The sequence below is a fragment of the Hippocampus bargibanti genome, linkage group LG08 (assembly GCF_051943395.1).
Source record: "Hippocampus bargibanti isolate YZ-2025 linkage group LG08, ASM5194339v1, whole genome shotgun sequence".
In the NCBI taxonomy this organism is placed as follows: Eukaryota; Metazoa; Chordata; class Actinopteri; order Syngnathiformes; family Syngnathidae; genus Hippocampus; species Hippocampus bargibanti.
In genome coordinates, this window is record NC_142741.1 from 3,897,445 (window position 1) to 3,915,000 (window position 17,556).

At 40.9% G+C, this 17,556-nt stretch overlaps 2 protein-coding genes across 3 annotated transcripts in view; one reads left to right on the forward strand and one right to left on the reverse strand.

Moving 5' to 3' along the window:
• Positions 1-1,550: 1,550 nt before the first annotated feature.
• Positions 1,551-17,556, reverse strand: part of LOC148894353 (rho GTPase-activating protein 20-like) — a 55,139-nt gene continuing 39,133 nt past the window's right edge. The window contains exons 11-15 of one of the 2 annotated variants that reach the window (XM_089002424.1): positions 16,797-16,961; positions 15,483-15,592; positions 15,217-15,406; positions 6,127-6,241; positions 1,551-5,092 (exon numbers count right to left, since the gene is read on the reverse strand). In XM_089002424.1, the coding sequence (XP_088858550.1) occupies positions 3,267-5,092; positions 6,127-6,241; positions 15,217-15,406; positions 15,483-15,592; positions 16,797-16,961 (2,406 nt within the window). In that variant the 3' untranslated portion in view covers positions 1,551-3,266. The remainder of the gene's footprint in view (positions 5,093-6,126; positions 6,242-15,216; positions 15,407-15,482; positions 15,593-16,796; positions 16,962-17,556) is intronic. The other variant, XM_089002423.1, reaches the window with a different exon arrangement.
• rnf17 (ring finger protein 17) overlaps positions 6,129-17,556 on the forward strand; it is a 118,143-nt gene continuing 106,715 nt past the window's right edge. The window contains exon 1 of the transcript XR_016115747.1: positions 6,129-6,246. The gene's annotated coding sequence lies outside the window, so the exon portion shown is untranslated. The remainder of the gene's footprint in view (positions 6,247-17,556) is intronic.

The window sequence follows — 17,556 nt, forward strand, 5'->3', positions numbered from 1 at the left end:
TTCCTCATCAAGTTTTTAAATCTGATGAAACCGGCGAAACTCCATTCCATCAAGGACCATCACAAAGGTCAATAAAACGACTTTATTATACAGTACGGTTTATTTATTTAATTATAATACCATACCACATTTATTATACATAAAATAAGGTATATTTTATGTAGTTTTAAGGCTTAGAAAAGTAGAAAGTAGAAAATTATGTTTTATGGGGACCTGGGAACGGATTATTCTCATTTTAATGGTTTCCTATGGGAAATTATTTTTTGGGATACACACTTTTCGCCTTACACACTATCTGGGAACCAATTAATTTCGTAAGCCAAGGTATCACTGTAAAAATATGACAAATACATTGCGTGACTCTTCACTCAACATCTTCCCGTTTGAGTCATTCATTCCTATCTTCCATAGTCAAATCAAGCACACGTGCGAATTAAGTCAATGAATGAAGCCGTGAAAAGAATCTGTCGTAATCTTAAAAGGTAAAATATATCGTTTTTGTTACCTTGTGTAGCTTTTTTTGTCAGCAAAAAAAATGTATCATATAGCGTCAAAACATTATACGTACTGGCTGTCGTGTACTTCAGCGTTCACGTCCATCTTAACATGGTCAAACACTGCCACCGTGTGGCCATTTTGTTGTTTACCACTTCAAACATGGCTATATGTGTTTCCAATTGTCATGATTAATGAATGACGTTACGACATATCGTACTGTACTTTATTTTTCGTTGTTTTTTTCCGATGGACGACGTTTGGTCTGGGAATCCGCCATTATTATTATTTTTGCTTTCAAAACATTATCATGTTTCATACGGTGCATTTAAGAAACATCAAAGCAAAGTTAAAAGTGACCACAAATACGATCTGTTGTCTCCCCAAAACGAAAAGCTAAATTAGCTAAAAAATAATAGCATTTAAAATGTTCTTTCTTGGTAAAATAAATAATGTGTTCTATAGAGAGTGCGTTGTTTACTTGAAGCCCTAATTTCAAGCCCTCTAAGCAGGCATACAATGTAATAATAATAATAATAATAATAATAATAATAATAATAATAATAATATCTTGAGTCCAAAAGAAAAAAAATGCTTTGAAACTCTATTTTAAAATTTTAAATCTGTCTTGAATCTCTTATTTTGGAAACCAAACCCTAATTCCCAATCCAAATTCTGTCCCGAACCTCAAATTTCAGACCTGAATGTTAGCTTATATCGCACGATAACCAAACTGCAGACTCTTTGGCGATCACAAACAGAATTGGCAACAGTGCAATGTGCTTAACGACGCCTGTCAGTCAAATCCAAGTAGAATCTGCCACGTGCTCCCATTTTTTTCTTCGGTGACAGAGGCCATATTTAAATCACAAAGACAGGGCCCTCTTCACCGTAATTAGAAGACTGTGCCTTGTCTTGTCCGCAGACATTCTTGCGGACCTTACATAACAAACCATCTGAACTACGTTTGAATTATGATCCACACAAAGACCTCATAGGCAGAATCAGAGCTCGTGAGACGGTACAAAGTCTCTGCAAATGTCCCGATAACTTTTTAATAATATATAAAAACAATAATTTTAATTTAAGAATATATAAACCATACACTGTAATAATAATACATATCATTTCAAGTGCCTTTCAAAACTCTCAGTCACTTTACAGCACAGGTGTCAAAGTCAAGGCCCGCGGGCCAAATCCGGCCCGCCGCATCATTTTTTTCGGCCCGCGAAAGCAAATCAAACGTGTTAAATTCCATGATGATTGCTAAAATCTGAGCCAAAAATTCATATTTTTGGATGTCAACCACAATAAAAGTCATTATTCTTGACTTCAGATTTGAAAACGAGTTATTCATTCATTTGCTGTGTGCTCTATATGTAATATTTGAAGGGATTTAAACATTCTAATGGGTTCCCCAAATTCATAACGGCCCTCGAGAGGAAACCATAACTACAATGTGGCCCGCGGCAAAAAATGACTTTGACACCCCTGCTTTACAGTAATGGGATAAATAGTGTATTGTATTGTATTGTATTGTGTTGTATTGTATTGTATTGTATTGTAAATTTGAAAACTATTTATAGATGAATTTGTTGTACAGTCTATATGTAGACACTCCTCCACTCAAGCGTGTTGAAATATTTCCCTTCCAAGCAGACGATAAACACGAATAGAGCGACACCAGATTTTTGGAAGAGAGTCTTTTTTTTTAATTCAATTGCTGTACACAATAGATGTAGAAAATATGTAGCAAATATAGTCTCTATGGCGACAGCAGCAGCAGCAGCATGTACAAAAATACACTTTGATTTGATTCTGTAGCAAAGATCACGCTTATATTTATCATATATATCATTTCTGTATCATAAATAAGAACAACTTTACAAGATGGGGTGAAGGAAGTGTAGTTATACAATTTAATTTTATTTAATGATTTATACATGATTATACAATGGAAAATTCCTCCAGGAAGTGTTGGTTCAACGCCCAAATTAGGACATGATAAAAAAAAATACTCACTGCTTGATGTATTAAAAATAGTTGATGTTCAGACAATTTGGCATAGAATCTTTTGCTAGCTCTATGCTTTTATTTTGAAAAGCGCATTCTCAACTCACTGGGCTAGCAGTTTTATCCAATGTGTTCATGCTCTTAATTTGGCGGGATGTGAATGCAGATGGAAGTGCATCCGGTACTGCTACCTTATCAAAATTGCGCACTCTTTTGTCACTTTGGAGTGAATTTAGTTTCTTTATTTTGAAATTTGTTATGAAGTGAATTTTGTTTCGTTATTTTGAAATGTGTTCATGGCCCAATGTGCAACTTTCTTTTCCCACACTTTTATTTTGTAGGTACATGAGTTTGAATGCTTTTCATTTGATCCGAATGCTAATGGAAGTTGGCTCTTGACTTGCTAGCCCCCAGTTAGGGCAGATCTTTGTCATTTTGGAATGAACTGACTAACTCTTATTTTGGCGGTGATCAGGAAGTGCCCCCACCGAGCCTTACTTTCTGTAACTTTGGCTGTCAATGAAAATTATGTTTCCAGAATGCAAATAGAAGCATGTACGTGCATCTTTCCTTGCTTCTTTTCTCATACATTCCCTCTTTTTCTGATTTGTATTTATTTCAACAAAACCAAATCTTATTTTGACGGTAAGCAGGAAGTGTATCTTTTTAAAAAAATAAAAGAAATCTCCCACCCTGGTACCGTTAGCGCCGCGTAGACAAGGTGTTACTAAAAAGCAGCAATGTACAAAAATCGTTAGTTACACGTACGACTCTTCGGCGAAAAAGAGCTGGTCGAAATCGTCCAATCGCGGCTCGCTGCACTGCCGACTCCGCCACTCCTTCTTGGCCTGGGCAACGGCCAGCGCCACTTCCTGGCTACGCCGCGCGCAACCCGCCGCATCCCCCATTGAGGAAAAGTAGTCCTTCACGGTACGGTCGGCGGAGGGCGACAGGGGCTCCACATCCGAAACCCTCAGGCGGGGGCGGGGCCTGTCCAGGGTTGCGGTTTTGGAGGCGTGGCAGGTGGGCTCGGACCGGCGGCGGGGGAGAGTCCGGCTTTGGACGGGAGGCGTCGGAGTGCGAGGGTTCTGGCGTTTTAGTACGAGAGTGGAGGCGCTTTGTCCGTAGAAGACCCCGGTTGGGGGTTGGGCAGAGTCCGGTCTGTCAGGGGACGTTTTGTGGAGGAGCTGAAACTCTCGAACCGTCAGGGATTTGTCTCCCCCCTTGTAGAAGGGTGAGGTGTGCTGGAGTTGAAGGAGCGCCTGTTGGTAGGATGGAGGACTGCCGGACCGCCCGGTGGGGGTTCTGGTTAGGGTCCCAGTGTGGGACACGGTTTGGGTCCCGGCTAGGGTCCCAGTTAGGGTCCCGGTTTGGGTCACGGTTTGGGTCCCGGTTTGGGTCACAGTTTGGGTCACGGTTTGGGTCCCGGCTAGGGTCCCAGTTAGGGTCCCGGTTTGGATCCCGGTTAGGGTCCCGGCTAGGCTCCCAGTTAGGGTCCCGGTTTGGGTCCCGGCTAGGGTCCCAGTTAGGGTCCCGGTTTGGGTCACGGTTTGGGTCCCGGTTTGGGTCACAGTTTGGGTCACGGTTTGGGTCCCGGCTAGGGTCCCAGTTAGGGTCCCGGTTTGGATCCCGGTTAAGGTCCCGGTTTGGGTCACAGTTTGGGTCATGGTTTGGGTCTCGACTAGGGTCCCAGTTAGGGTCCCAGTTTGGGTCACGGTTTGGGTCTCGGCTAGGGTCCCAGTTAGGGTCCCAGTTTGGGTCACGGTTTGGATCCCGGTTAGGGTCCTGGTGAGTGTCCCGGTTTGGGTCCCGGCAGGTGTCGGCGAGTCCTCGCTTGCGTGTCCGTTAAGCGTCTGCTTCAGGGACAGGCGGCGGTCCTTCTTCAGCCACATATTGGGGTGGGCGCCGTGTCCTAGCCGGGGATCTTTTTGTGGCGGGGAGCATCGCGGGGACCGCAAGGGGGCGTCCCCCGTGGGGACGGCGCCGCAATCGGTGGAGTACTGCGAAAAAGCGGAATCCAAGGAGCTGAGCGAGGAACCGGTGGGGGATGTGGCCGGCGAGGAGAGGCTAGAGCAGCTAGCGTCAAGACGTAGCGGGGGCGGCGGCGCGTGTTTGCTCTTCCGCCGCACGCCATGACGGTCCCGTTCTGAGTTCAGGTGGAGCCCGTTGAGCTCCTTCTCCAAGAACTCCTCCTCTTCTTCCTCGCCCTCCACGGCGCCGTCGTAGCTGGCCTTGCGCGGCGGCAGGTGTCCGCCGGCCGGCACTGCCAAGGCGGGTTCCGAGCTCCGCCTCAGCCTCCGTCCGGCGCCCTGCGAGGACGCGCCGTTGGCTTGGCGGGAGCGGGGTTGGCGCGCGGCGGGGCTGAAGCGGCGGGGCCTGGCCAGGGGCGGCAACTGGAGCAAGAGGTCGGCGCCGTCGGCTTCGCAGTCGCTGAGCGTGAGGACCGAGTCGCAGCTGCGGCTGTCGGGCTTGTCGCGTTTGTCGCGCAGCGGTAGCTGGTCCTGGCACGGCGACTCGGGATCGTCGTTCAATTCGTTTTCCAGGCTGTCGTAGGACGAGTCGTTCATTTGGAATGACGACGCATCTGGAAGGGTGTCAATTTGCAGTCGTCAGCGTACAACAAAAACACAATTTGACCGGTCCAATAGTACAGATATACCTCGGTTTACGAACCCCTTGGCTTACAAACTTTTCGGTTTACGAACGTTAATTTATGAAAATTTTACCTTGGCATACAAAATATTTTTCGGGATACACACGGAGCGCCACAATGAGTAATGTGTCGTTCGCGAACGAACGTTCTCCTAACAACAAAATGGCAGCCTACTTGTTTTTGTCCTCCATTCCCCACCCCCAGTCTTCAGTTAAAGCCACGTGATTGGTCAAGAACGTAGCAGTGAGGGGAGGTGGTTTAAACATTAAAAAGACAGGCAGACGACAGAGAGTGAGAAAATGGATTTCAACTTTGATAGTTCAAAGGCAGAGTGTAGACTGCAAGGTTAAAATATCCCATCAATCAGGCTCCACAAATAAACCGCACAAGGCATCTGTACACTGTATGCAAAAAGCTCTCAACCCAGCTAAACAGAACAGAATTGATGAGGAACTAGGTAAAATTATGGCAGAGAAAGCAACTACAAGGGATCATTCCTCAAGATGGTGAAAGAAGAAGGCTACGTTCCTCATCAAGTGTTTAATCCATTAACTCCATTCTATGAAGTCATCAACGACCATCACAAATGTCAATAAAACCACTTTATTATACAGTACAGTTTATTTCTTTAATTATAATACCATAGCACATTTATTATACATAAAATAAGGTATATTTTGTGTAGTTTTAAGGCTTAGAAAATTCGAAAGTAGAAAATGATGTTTAATGGGTAACTGGGAACGGATTATTTTCATTTTAATGGTTTCCTATGGGAAATTAATTTTTGGGATACACACTTTTTGCCTTACACACTGTCTGGACACCAATGAAGTTCGTAAACCAAGGTATCACTGTACAAGTATTGTTTCTGATTTTGTTATTTTTTTGAAGTTGCGTTCAATAACAAATCTTCATTCCATATTTGTATAAGACCAAAAACTAACTAAATAAAGAATTTCTCTCACCAGAGCCGTGCTCGCTGCTGCCGCCCTGCTGGCTGAATGCGGAAAACAAGGAAGTGACGTCATTGCCCAACATGGCGGCGCAGTTCTCAATGAGGAAGCGCACCAACTCGCACACCTAAGGTAGGAGAAATAGTGTCAAATTTTACACATTTTCATTATTTTTTATTTCATTGATTAACTCATTCACTGCCAGACATGTGCAAAAATATGTCCACTCCAGTGCCAGGGTTTTTGTCATTCCAGTTTAATAACATAGCGTCGTAAGAGACTTGTTGACATTGACTGCAGATGTTAGTCCTTTAAGCATTCCGTGATATTTTTAAGTTGTACATTGAGAAACAAAAATTTCAAGTCATTTGAACTGGTGTTAGCATTTTAGCTTCTAGCATCCTCCGCTGCTAACAGAATGATTCATTTTAAGTTATATTGTTGTTGATGCTGGGTGTAAATATAGCATAGCGTGCCATAGGCATTGGGGTAATATAATGTGAAATTTTAAGTACTATCTTAGCTTTTAGCTTCTTTAACTCATTCACTGCCAGATGATGTGCAAAAATGTGTTAACTCCAGTGCCAGGGTTTTTGTCATTTTCACTCAAATTGCATGACCGAGAGAATATTGTGGCTTAGGACGACATAAACATTCAATTCAGCATTAGAAAACGTAGATTCTCTTCTTTCATCACAAAAAAAAAGTTATTTCCTAAGTGTATAGGGTCTGGAGTTATCTGAGCTTGAAATGGGGGCGGCTGTACAAAATACAATACATATTGATTTATATTGCGCTTCAACAACAGTTGAAGCTGTGACAAAGCACTACCATGGACAAAAAGAAAATTCCGCCCCGTTGTGGAAGGGAAAAACATTGACAGAGGTCTGACCAGCGCTTTATCGGCACCCCCGAAAGAAAAAACTCAAACTGAACAATTCGGGAATGGCGTTGGATGATTTAAAAACTACGATGAAAAACAGTCACGGTAGTTTGTCACGTGGAGGACACAAAATAAAATAATTGGCCTTGGCTAGGCTCCGTGTGAAAGAAAGGCGGTATTAGTGGCTGATTTTCTTTCATGACCTAAATTAGCGAAATCTCTGGATGAAACAATCGGCAGTTGTGTTCACCGCATTGAATTTTTTCGTTTAATTGTCGACAGGATGCCATGTTAACCGGTTGTTGTTACATGTAGGACACAAAATAAAATAATTGGCCTTGGCTGGGCTCCGTGTGAAAGAAAGGCGGCGGAAGTGGCTGATTTTCTTTCATGACCTAAATTTGCGAAATCTCTGAATGAAATAATCGGCAGTTGTGTTCACCGCATTGAATTTTTTCGTTTAATTGTCGACAGGATGCCATGTTAGCCGGTTGTTTTCACATGTAGGACACAAAATAAAATAATTGGCCTTGGCTGGACTCCGTGTGAAAGAAAGGCGGTATAAGTGGCTGATTTTCTTTCATGACCTAAATTTGCGAAATCTCTGGATGAAATAATCGGCAGTTGTGTTCACCGCATTGTTTTTTTCGTTTAATTGTCGACAGGATGCCATGTTAGCCGGTTGTTTTCACATGTAGGACACAAAATAAAATAATTGGCCTTGGCTGGACTCCGTGTGAAAGAAAGGCGGTATAAGTGGCTGATTTTCTTTCATGACCTAAATTTGCGAAATCTCTGGATGAAATAATCGGCAGTTGTGTTCACCGCATTGAATTTTTTCGTTTAATTGTCGACAGGATGCCACGTTAGCCGGTTGTTGTCACATGTAGGACACAAAAGAAAATAATTGGCCTTGGCTGGGCTCCGTGTGAAAGAAAGGCTGTATAAGTGGCTGATTTTCTTTCATGATCTAAATTAGCGAAATCTCTGGATGAAATAATCGGCAGTTGTGTTCGCCGCATTGAATTTTTTCGTTTAATTGTCGACAGGATGCCACGTTAGCCGGTTGTTGTCACATGTAGGACACAAAATAAAATAATTGGCCTTGGCTGGGCTACGTGTGAAAGAAAGGCGGCGGAAGTGGCTGATTTTCTTTCATGACCTAAATTTGCGAAATCTCTGGATGAAATAATCGGCAGTTGTGTCCACCGCATTGAATTTTTTTCGTTTAATTGTCGACAGGATGCCACGTTAACCGGTTGTTGTCACATGTAGGACACAAAATAAAATAATTGGCCTTGGCTGGGCTCCGTGTGAAAGAAAGGCGGTATAAGTGGCTTATTTTCTTTCATGATCTAAATTAGCGAAATCTCTGGATGAAATAATCGGCGGGTGTGTTCACCGCATTGAATTTTTTCGTTTAATTGTCGACAGGATGCCACGTTAGCCGGTTGTTGTCACATGTAGGACACAAAATAAAATAATTGGCCTTGGCTGGGCTCCGTGTGAAAGAAAGGCGGTATAAGTGGCTTATTTTCTTTCATGATCTAAATTAGCGAAATCTCTGGATGAAATAATCGGCGGGTGTGTTCACCGCATTGAATTTTTTCGTTTAATTGTCGACAGGATGCCACGTTAGCCGGTTGTTGTCACATGTAGGACACAAAATAAAATAATTGGCCTTGGCTGGGCTCCGTGTGAAAGAAAGGCGGTATAAGTGGCTTATTTTCTTTCATGATCTAAATTAGCGAAATCTATGGATGAAATAATCGGCGGGTGTGTTCACCGCATTGAATTTTTTCGTTTAATTGTCGACAGGATGCCATGTTAGCCGGTTGTTTTCACATGTAGGACACAAAATAAAATAATTGGCCTTGGCTGGGCTCCGTGTGAAAGAAAGGCGGTATAAGTGGCTGATTTTCTTTTATGATCTAAATTAGCGAAATCTCTGGATGAAATAATCGGCGGGTGTGTTCGCCGCATTGTTTTTTTCGGTTAATTGTCAACGGGATGCCATGTTGCGACATTTGCGGGCATCTTTGTCAACGGGAAAATGCTGACAGTTTTTCCAATTTTGCAGTGTGATTGTATGAAACATTTTCTTTTCCTCCTCGACAAACACGCCGTAGTCATCAGACAACACGAGTTGAGTGTTTTCTCGCACCAGACATGTTTATTGGAGGAATTCCTGACCCAAATAACCACCCTACCCTTGCCCCCCCCCCCCGCTCCCTTGATATCGGAACAGCTGTCCAAACGTTTTCTCACATATTTTCATTCTGACAATTTCCATCTTTTCAACGCCTACGCTCACATTCCGAGCGGACCCCGTAAACACCCCACCCCCATCATTTCCTCATTATATTGTCAGATAATCTGGACTAAAATTCTTTTTTATTTTAACCCTCCTTTTCCATGTTTTTGTTTTCCCCAAATCCTTCCTTGACAAAAATTGGACAGTAGTTGGGGTAAGTTTGTGCATCTGGAAAGTATTCACAGTACTTTGCATTTCCGACGGCTTTTTAAAAATATTGTTCCAAAATGGAAATGAATCAATTCTTAATTTTATCCCCTGGTGCTTTCTTTGTGACTGCTTTATTTCCTGTATATGATACTTGTCCATGTTAAGCACTTTGTCATAGCTTCAGCTGTTATTAAAGCACTATATAAATCAATATCTAATGTATTTTATTGTATAGTAATTTAAAATTAATCAATGAAATTAACTCATTCACTGCCAGGTGATGTGCAAAAAATGTGTCCACTCCATTGCCAGGGTTATTGTCATTATCACTCAAATTCCAAGACCCACATAATATTCAGTTTTAGGACTACATACACATTCAATACAGCATTAGAAACCCTAGTCTCTCTTCTTTTACCAGAAAAAAAAAGAGTTAATCCCGAAATTATATGGGTCTGAAGTTATCTGAGCATGAAAAGGGGGCAGATGTACAAAATACAATACAATACATTGATTTATATAGCGCTTCAACAACAGTCGAAGCTGAAACAAACCGTTAACATGGACAAACGGCAAATGCTGCCGCCTTGTGGAAGGGAAAAACATTGCCAGAGGTCTGACCAGCACTTTATTAGCAGCCCAGCAAGAAAAAACAAAACCCGAACAAATTCGGCAATTTTGTTGATTTGGATTAACGAAAAGCAGCTAGCGGGGGACAGTGTGAGTGAGGGTATTATTGCCGAGAAAGCACGGCAACTTCACTCGGATATCATCAAGAGGCAACTACATCAATGACCATCACAAAGGTAAATAAAACGACTTTATTATATAGTACAGTTTATTTATTTAATGATAATACAATAGGACATTTATTATACCGAAAATAAGATATATTTTGTGTAGTTTTCAGGCTTATTTAGTAGAAAATTATGTTTTATGGGGCACCTGGGAACGGATTATTCTCATTTTAATGGTTTCTTATGGGAAATAAATGTTTGGCAGACAAACTTTTCACCTAAAACACACTTTCTGTGAACCAACTAAGTCATACGTTGAAAAAAAGCAAGTAGAGTAACCGAAATATCGAGAGGAAAGAAGCTCGCGTGTGTTTACACAAGTAACTCGGCCTCGCTGACGCCATGGAAACGCAAGGCGTTTTTTTTTTTGTTTGTTTGTTTCAATCCAGATGTTGCGGCTTTAGCGTGTCTGGATGTTGTAAACAGCCGGCTTGCGATCTGATGTCACCTTTCTATCCGGGAGGAGAAGAAAAATTAAATTGTTGTTTTGGATTAGAAGAAGCAAGATCCAGGAATCCACATTCCCAACTGTGGTTTTGGATGCGGTCCACTGAGTTCTTTGCAAAAAAAAAACATGGCTCCAATATGCCGGCAGTGTGGAGTGTATATTATCATCATGTCATCCTCCTAACCCTCCTTTTTTCTTCTTCTTCTTTGGGTTATTAAAAAAAAAAAAGAAAGATAAAACCCTAACATCCTCCTACGTGATCACAACAAATGGATTGTCATCTTTTTCACCGATGGCCAAACGCAGCACTCTGAACAAATATGGCGCTTAAAGTCAACAGACTATACCAATGTAGATTTTGAGGTAAAAGTCAGTTAGCCTTGACAGCATTTGAAGCTAATAAAAGCTAATTGAAGAAAACGGTGAGGTCATGTGACAGACTATATGATCGTAGATTTTGAGCTAAAATTCAGTTACCCTTTACAGCATTTTAAGCTAATAAAAGCTAATTTAAGAAAACAGTGTGGTCATGTGACAGACTATACGAATGTAGAAATGTATTATTATTATTAGTATTTCTATTTAATATTAGCTATCTAGCTAGCTTGCTATCTATTAGCTATATAGCTAGCTACCTAGCAATTTGAGTAAGGAAACATATATCATATTATTATTTCTATTTAATATTAGCTATCTAGTTAGCTTGCTCTCTATTAGCTATATAGCTAGCTACCTAGGAATTTGAGTGAGGAAACATATTAGCTACCTAGCAAGCTAGCTTTCTATCTTTTTGAGTTATTCCGGGTTGAGTGAAAGCTGGCGCGTGTGGCTGCCGCTGCTCACCCACAGAAAAACTTATCTTGTGACTGTAAAGTGACCTTGAGAGTTTTGAAAGGCGCTTATACATGAAATGTATTATTATTATTATTATTATTATTTTGACAGCATTTGAAGCTAATAAAAGCTAATTGAAGAAAACGGTGAGGTCATGTGACAGACTATACAAATGTAGATTAAAATTCAGTTAACCTTTACCGCATTTTAAGCTAATAAAAGCTAATTTAAGAAAACAGTGTGGTCATGTGACAGACTATACGAATGTAGAAATGTATTATTATTATTAGTATTTATATTTCATATTAGCTATCTAGCTAGTTTGCTATCTATTAGCTATATAGCTAGCTACCTAGCAATTTGAGTCAGGAAACATATATCATATCATTATTATTTCTATTTCATATTAGCTATCTAGTTAGCTTGCTCTCTATTAGCTATATAGCTAGCTACCTAGGAATTTGAGTCAGGAAACATATTAGCTACCTAGCAAGCTAGCTTTCTATCTTTTTGAGTTATTCCGGGTTGAGTGTGACAGACTATATGATCGTAGATTTTGAGCTAAAAATCAGTTACCCTTTGCAGCATTTGAAGCTAATAAAAGCTAATTGAAGAAAACAGCGTGGTCATGTGACAGACTATATGATCGTAGATTTTGAGCTAAAAATCAGTTACCCTTTGCAGCATTTGAAGCTAATAAAAGCTAATTGAAGAAAACAGCGTGGTCATGTGACAGACTATATGATCGTAGATTTTGAGCTAAAAATCAGAGTTACCTTTTGCAGCATTTGAAGCTAATAAAAGCTAATTGAAGAAAACAGTGTGGTCATGTGACAGACTGACTATATGATCGTAGATTTTGAGCTAAAAATCAGTTACCCTTTGCAGCATTTGAAGCTAATAAAAGCTAATTGAAGAAAACAGCGTGGTCATGTGACAGACTATATGATCGTAGATTTTGAGCTAAAAATCAGTTACCCTTTGCAGCATTTGAAGCTAATAAAAGCTAATTGAAGAAAACAGCGTGGTCATGTGACAGACTATATGATCGTAGATTTTGAGCTAAAAATCAGAGTTACCCTTTGCAGCATTTGAAGTTAATAAAAGCTAATTGAAGAAAACAGCGTGGTCATGTGACAGACTATATGATCGTAGATTTTGAGCTAAAAATCAGTTACCCTTTGCAGCATTTGAAGCTAATAAAAGCTAATTGAAGAAAACAGCGTGGTCATGTGACAGACTATATGATCGTAGATTTTGAGCTAAAAATCAGTTACCCTTTGCAGCATTTGAAGCTAATTGAAGAAAACAGCGTGGTCATGTGACAGACTATATGATCGTAGATTTTGAGCTAAAAATCAGTTACCCTTTGCAGCATTTGAAGCTAATAAAAGCTAATTGAAGAAAACAGCGTGGTCATGTGACAGACTATACGATCGTAGATTTTGAGCTAAAAATCAGTTACCCTTTGCAGCATTTGAAGCTAATTGAAGAAAACAGCGTGGTCATGTGACAGACTATACGATCGTAGATTTTGAGCTAAAAATCAGTTACCCTTTGCAGCATTTGAAGCTAATAAAAGCTAATTGAAGAAAACAGCGTGGTCATGTGACAGACTATATGATCGTAGATTTTGAGCTAAAAATCAGTTACCCTTTGCAGCATTTGAAGCTAATAAAAGCTAATTGAAGAAAACAGCGTGGTCATGTGACAGACTATATGATCGTAGATTTTGAGCTAAAAATCAGTTACCCTTTGCAGCATTTGAAGCTAATAAAAGCTAATTGAAGAAAACAGCGTGGTCATGTGACAGACTATATGATCGTAGATTTTGAGCTAAAAATCAGTTACCCTTTGCAGCATTTGAAGCTAATTGAAGAAAACAGTGTGGTCATGTGACAGACTATCCTCAGAACTCAATAGAGGTGCCCCTCAGTCAGACTTGGCGATAAACTCAAACCCCGTTAGGGGAAATGTTGAACTCAGTGTTTGCCAAAGAGATATTTGAGGTTACTGAGGTTACTTTTGCTGACGCGTCACATATTTTTTTTTCCATTTTCATCTCACAGTGACCCGCATACGCTGGAAAAGCAAACTCATGTAATTCCATATTAATAACATACCGTCGTAAGAGCCTTGAGTACTAACGTTAGTCCCTTAGCATTCTGTGATAGTTTTAAGTTGTATAAAAATTTGAAGTCATTTGAACTCTGTTGTTGGTGTTAGCATTTTAGCTTAGCTTCTAGCATCGTCAATGGCTAACAGAATCGTTCATTCTAAGGTTTATTGTTGTTGATGTTGGGTGCTAATAGATGATACCGTATACATTAGATAACATGAAATTGTAAGTTCTATCTTAGCTTTTAGCCTCCTTAACTCATTCACTGCCAGATGATGTTCAAAAATGTGTCCATTGCAGTGCCAGGGTTTTTGTCATTTTCACTCAAATTGCAGGACCGACAGAATATTGAGTTTTAGGACGACATAAACATTCAATTCAGCGTTAGAAACCAGAGCCTCTCTTCTAAAAAAACAGTTAATTCCTAATTTATATGGGTGTGGAGTTATCTGAGCTTGAATTGGGGGTGACTGTACAAAATACAATACAATACATTTTTACAATAATAATAATAATTTCATTTATAAGCACCTTTCAAAACTCTCACTTTACAGTCACAAAATCGTTTTTTTCCGCGGGTGAGCAGCGGCAGCCACAAGCGCCAGCATTCACTCAACCCGGAAGTAACTCAAATAGATAGAAAGCTAGATAGCTAGCTAACAGATAGCTAATTGATAGCCAGCTAGACAGTTAGCTAACTAGCTAGATAGCCATATAGCTAATAGATAGCCAGCTAGCGAGACAGTTAATAGATAGCAAATGGATAACAAAGAGATAGCTAGCTAATAAATAGCAAATGGATATATAGCGCTTTAACAACAGCTGAAGCTGTAACAAAGCGCTAACATAGACAAAAGGCAAATGCTGTCCCCTCGTGGAAAGGAAAAAACATTGCCAGAGGTCTGTCCAGTGTTTTTTTCGGCACCCCTCCGCAAGAAAAACCAAAACCCGAAATGTCGCACCCAAAAAAAGGCAGAAAATGGCGACAAAGCCATGTAAGCAATTAATCAGCCCTTTTCCACAGGTTGATTAATTCCTTACATGGAGCTTTGTCGCCCTCTTCTGCCTCTTTTTGGTCCTACACAAAGTTTTCAGACCAAAGTGCAGCAAAATGCATTGACGTGATGGAAGGACTGCTACAATGTGTCCTTTTTTCGGTCAGGGGCGTTCCTTCAGTGACGTAGGGTGAGGACTCGTCACCAACTCAAAAACAAGACTTCCGGAATATGCAGCGCGAGTCTTAAAACGTAAAATATAGCTATATGCGATGGAATCTTTGTAAAATACGCTGAGTAGAAGTCATTTGAAGCCATTTTACAAATTATGGACATAACTTGTCCGGAGACGTCGGTTGTCCTTTAAATGCTAGCAGATTAGCCAGCCTTGCTGCGTTGTTGCGAGTATTGATGTCATTTTTTGATGATGTCGTTGGCTAATGTTAGTATGTCAGGCTAATTGCTAGGTGTCAATGTCCTGGATCTCTGTCAAATGTTTGTCACAAACAATGTTAGCTTAATATTTAGCCTCTTTCAATTCTAACCGAGTCGTTTCACTCACCTTCTTGGCACCTTCTCCTTCCATCTCGGGGGTTCCAGGTATGGTGGCCCAAAGCATACTTGGAGCAATGCAGACGGACAGATTGAAGGCATTCATCTGGTTGTCGTGGGCGAAGCTTTGAATGCGGTACAGCACAGCAGCAACGTGGCAAAGTAGCAGAAAATTCTCAGCAGGCAGAAGACGCAGTAATCTAGAAAATGGCCATTACATGTCATTCTTGTTCGGCTAGGGCGGAAACGCAACTAGCTCATGGCTAACTTTGCTACCTGTGAACTTTGTCGGTCACGTCATCGTTTCCCTCACACTCCATGGCCGCAGTCCACTGGTTGTAAAGGTCTGAGCAAAGCAGACTGCCCGGGATGCTACGAAGGAAGTCCTACCATGAAAAACAAACAAACAAAATCTTTGTTAGCTATTTCGACTTTACGTGAATATTTATAGTTTCTATGGTGGCCAGTGTGGCTCAATTGGAATTACAGTGATACTTCGGTTTACGAACCCCTTGTCTTACGAACTTTTCGGTTTACAAACGTTAAATGTATGAAAAATTTACCTTGCCATATGAACTATTTTTTGGGATACACACGGAGCTGCCATAACGAGTGGTGTATCGTTCACGAACGAGCCCGTTCTCCTAACAAGAAAATGGCAGCCGGCTTGTTTTGGTCCTCTATTCCCCGCCCTCAGTCGTTAGTTAAAGCCACGTGATTGGTCAAGAACACAGCAGTGAGGGAGGGGGGGGGGGGGTTACAGACAGAGAGAGTGTGAAGCCATTCTCCAAAAACGAAAATAGCAGACGACATTTTTTTAGTCCTCTATTCCCCACCTCCAGTCTTCGGTTAAAGCCACGTGATTGGTCAAGAATGCAGCAGTGAGGGGAGGTGGTTTAAACACTAAAGAGACAGGCAGACCACAGAGAGAGTGACAAAATGGATAGAAAACAGTGCAATTTGGACTCGTTTCAACTTTGATAGTTCAAAGGCAGAGTGTAGACTGCAAGGTTAAAATTCCCATCAATCAGGCTCCACAAATAACCCGCACAAGCCATCTGTGCACTTGATACAAAAAGCTATCAACCAAGCTAAACAGACCACAATTGATGAGGAACTAGATAAAATTATCACAGAGAAAACACCTACAAGGGATCGTTCCTCAAGATGGTGAAAGAAGAAGGCTACGTTCCTCATCAAGTGTTTAATGCTGATGAAACCGGCCACTCCATTCCATCAAGCCATCAACGACCATCACAAAGGTCAATAAAACCACTTTATTTTACAGTACAGTTTATTTATTTCATTATAATACCATAGCACATTTATTATACATAAAATAAGGTATATCTTTGGGTCGTTTTAAGGTAAGAAAGTAGAAAATTATGTTTTATGGTTACCTGGGAACGGATTATTCTCATTTTAATAGTTTTCTGTAGGAAATTAATTTTTGGGATACACACTTTTCGCCTTACACACTCTGTCTGGGAACCAATTAAGTTCGTAAGCCAAGGTATCACTGTATTAAAACTACACATCAGGAAATGCCACTAAAACAAATGTAGTCTGCGTTTTTGTACGTGTGCTTACCTTGAGGACGGCAGCGACGACAAAAACGGATTGGCGCGCAATCTCGCCGTCGTCCGTCCCGCCGTCTAGTCGCTCGCGAAGCTCCCGGCATGCCTTCGCCCCCGCCGAGCGCCGGAACACGCCACGGGTGAACGGACCCTCCACGTACAGGAACACTAGCATGTCCTGAACCAAGACCCATTGTTTGCTATTATTAGCATGTTGTTAGCCTAGCGTCAGTTACACACTTTTAACTAACAAGATTAAACCCTGATTTCATTTTATACCAAAAAGTACCTGACGACTAATGTGCTTTAGCATTTTTTCTATGATGATTGCTAGCTTACTGTGTGTTAGAATCAGAATCAATCAGAATTAGAAAACCTTTATTCGTCCCACAATGGGGAAATTAGCATACTGACTTTTGTATTATTAGCATGTTGTCAGCCTAGCGTCAGTATCGCACTTTTAGCTAACAAAATTGAACCTTGATATCATTTTATTCCAAAAAATACCTGAGTACTAATCTGCTTTAGCATTTTATCGCCGGTGGTTGCTACCTTACTGTGTATTAGCATACTGAATTTTGTATTATTAGCATGTTGTCAGCCTAGCGTCAGTATCGCACTTTTAGCTAACAAAATTGAACCTTGATATCATTTTATTCCAAAAAATACCTGAGTACTAATCTGCTTTAGCATTTTATCGCCGGTGGTTGCTACCTTACTGTGTATTAGCATACTGAATTTTGTATTATTAGCATGTTGTCAGCCTAGCGTCA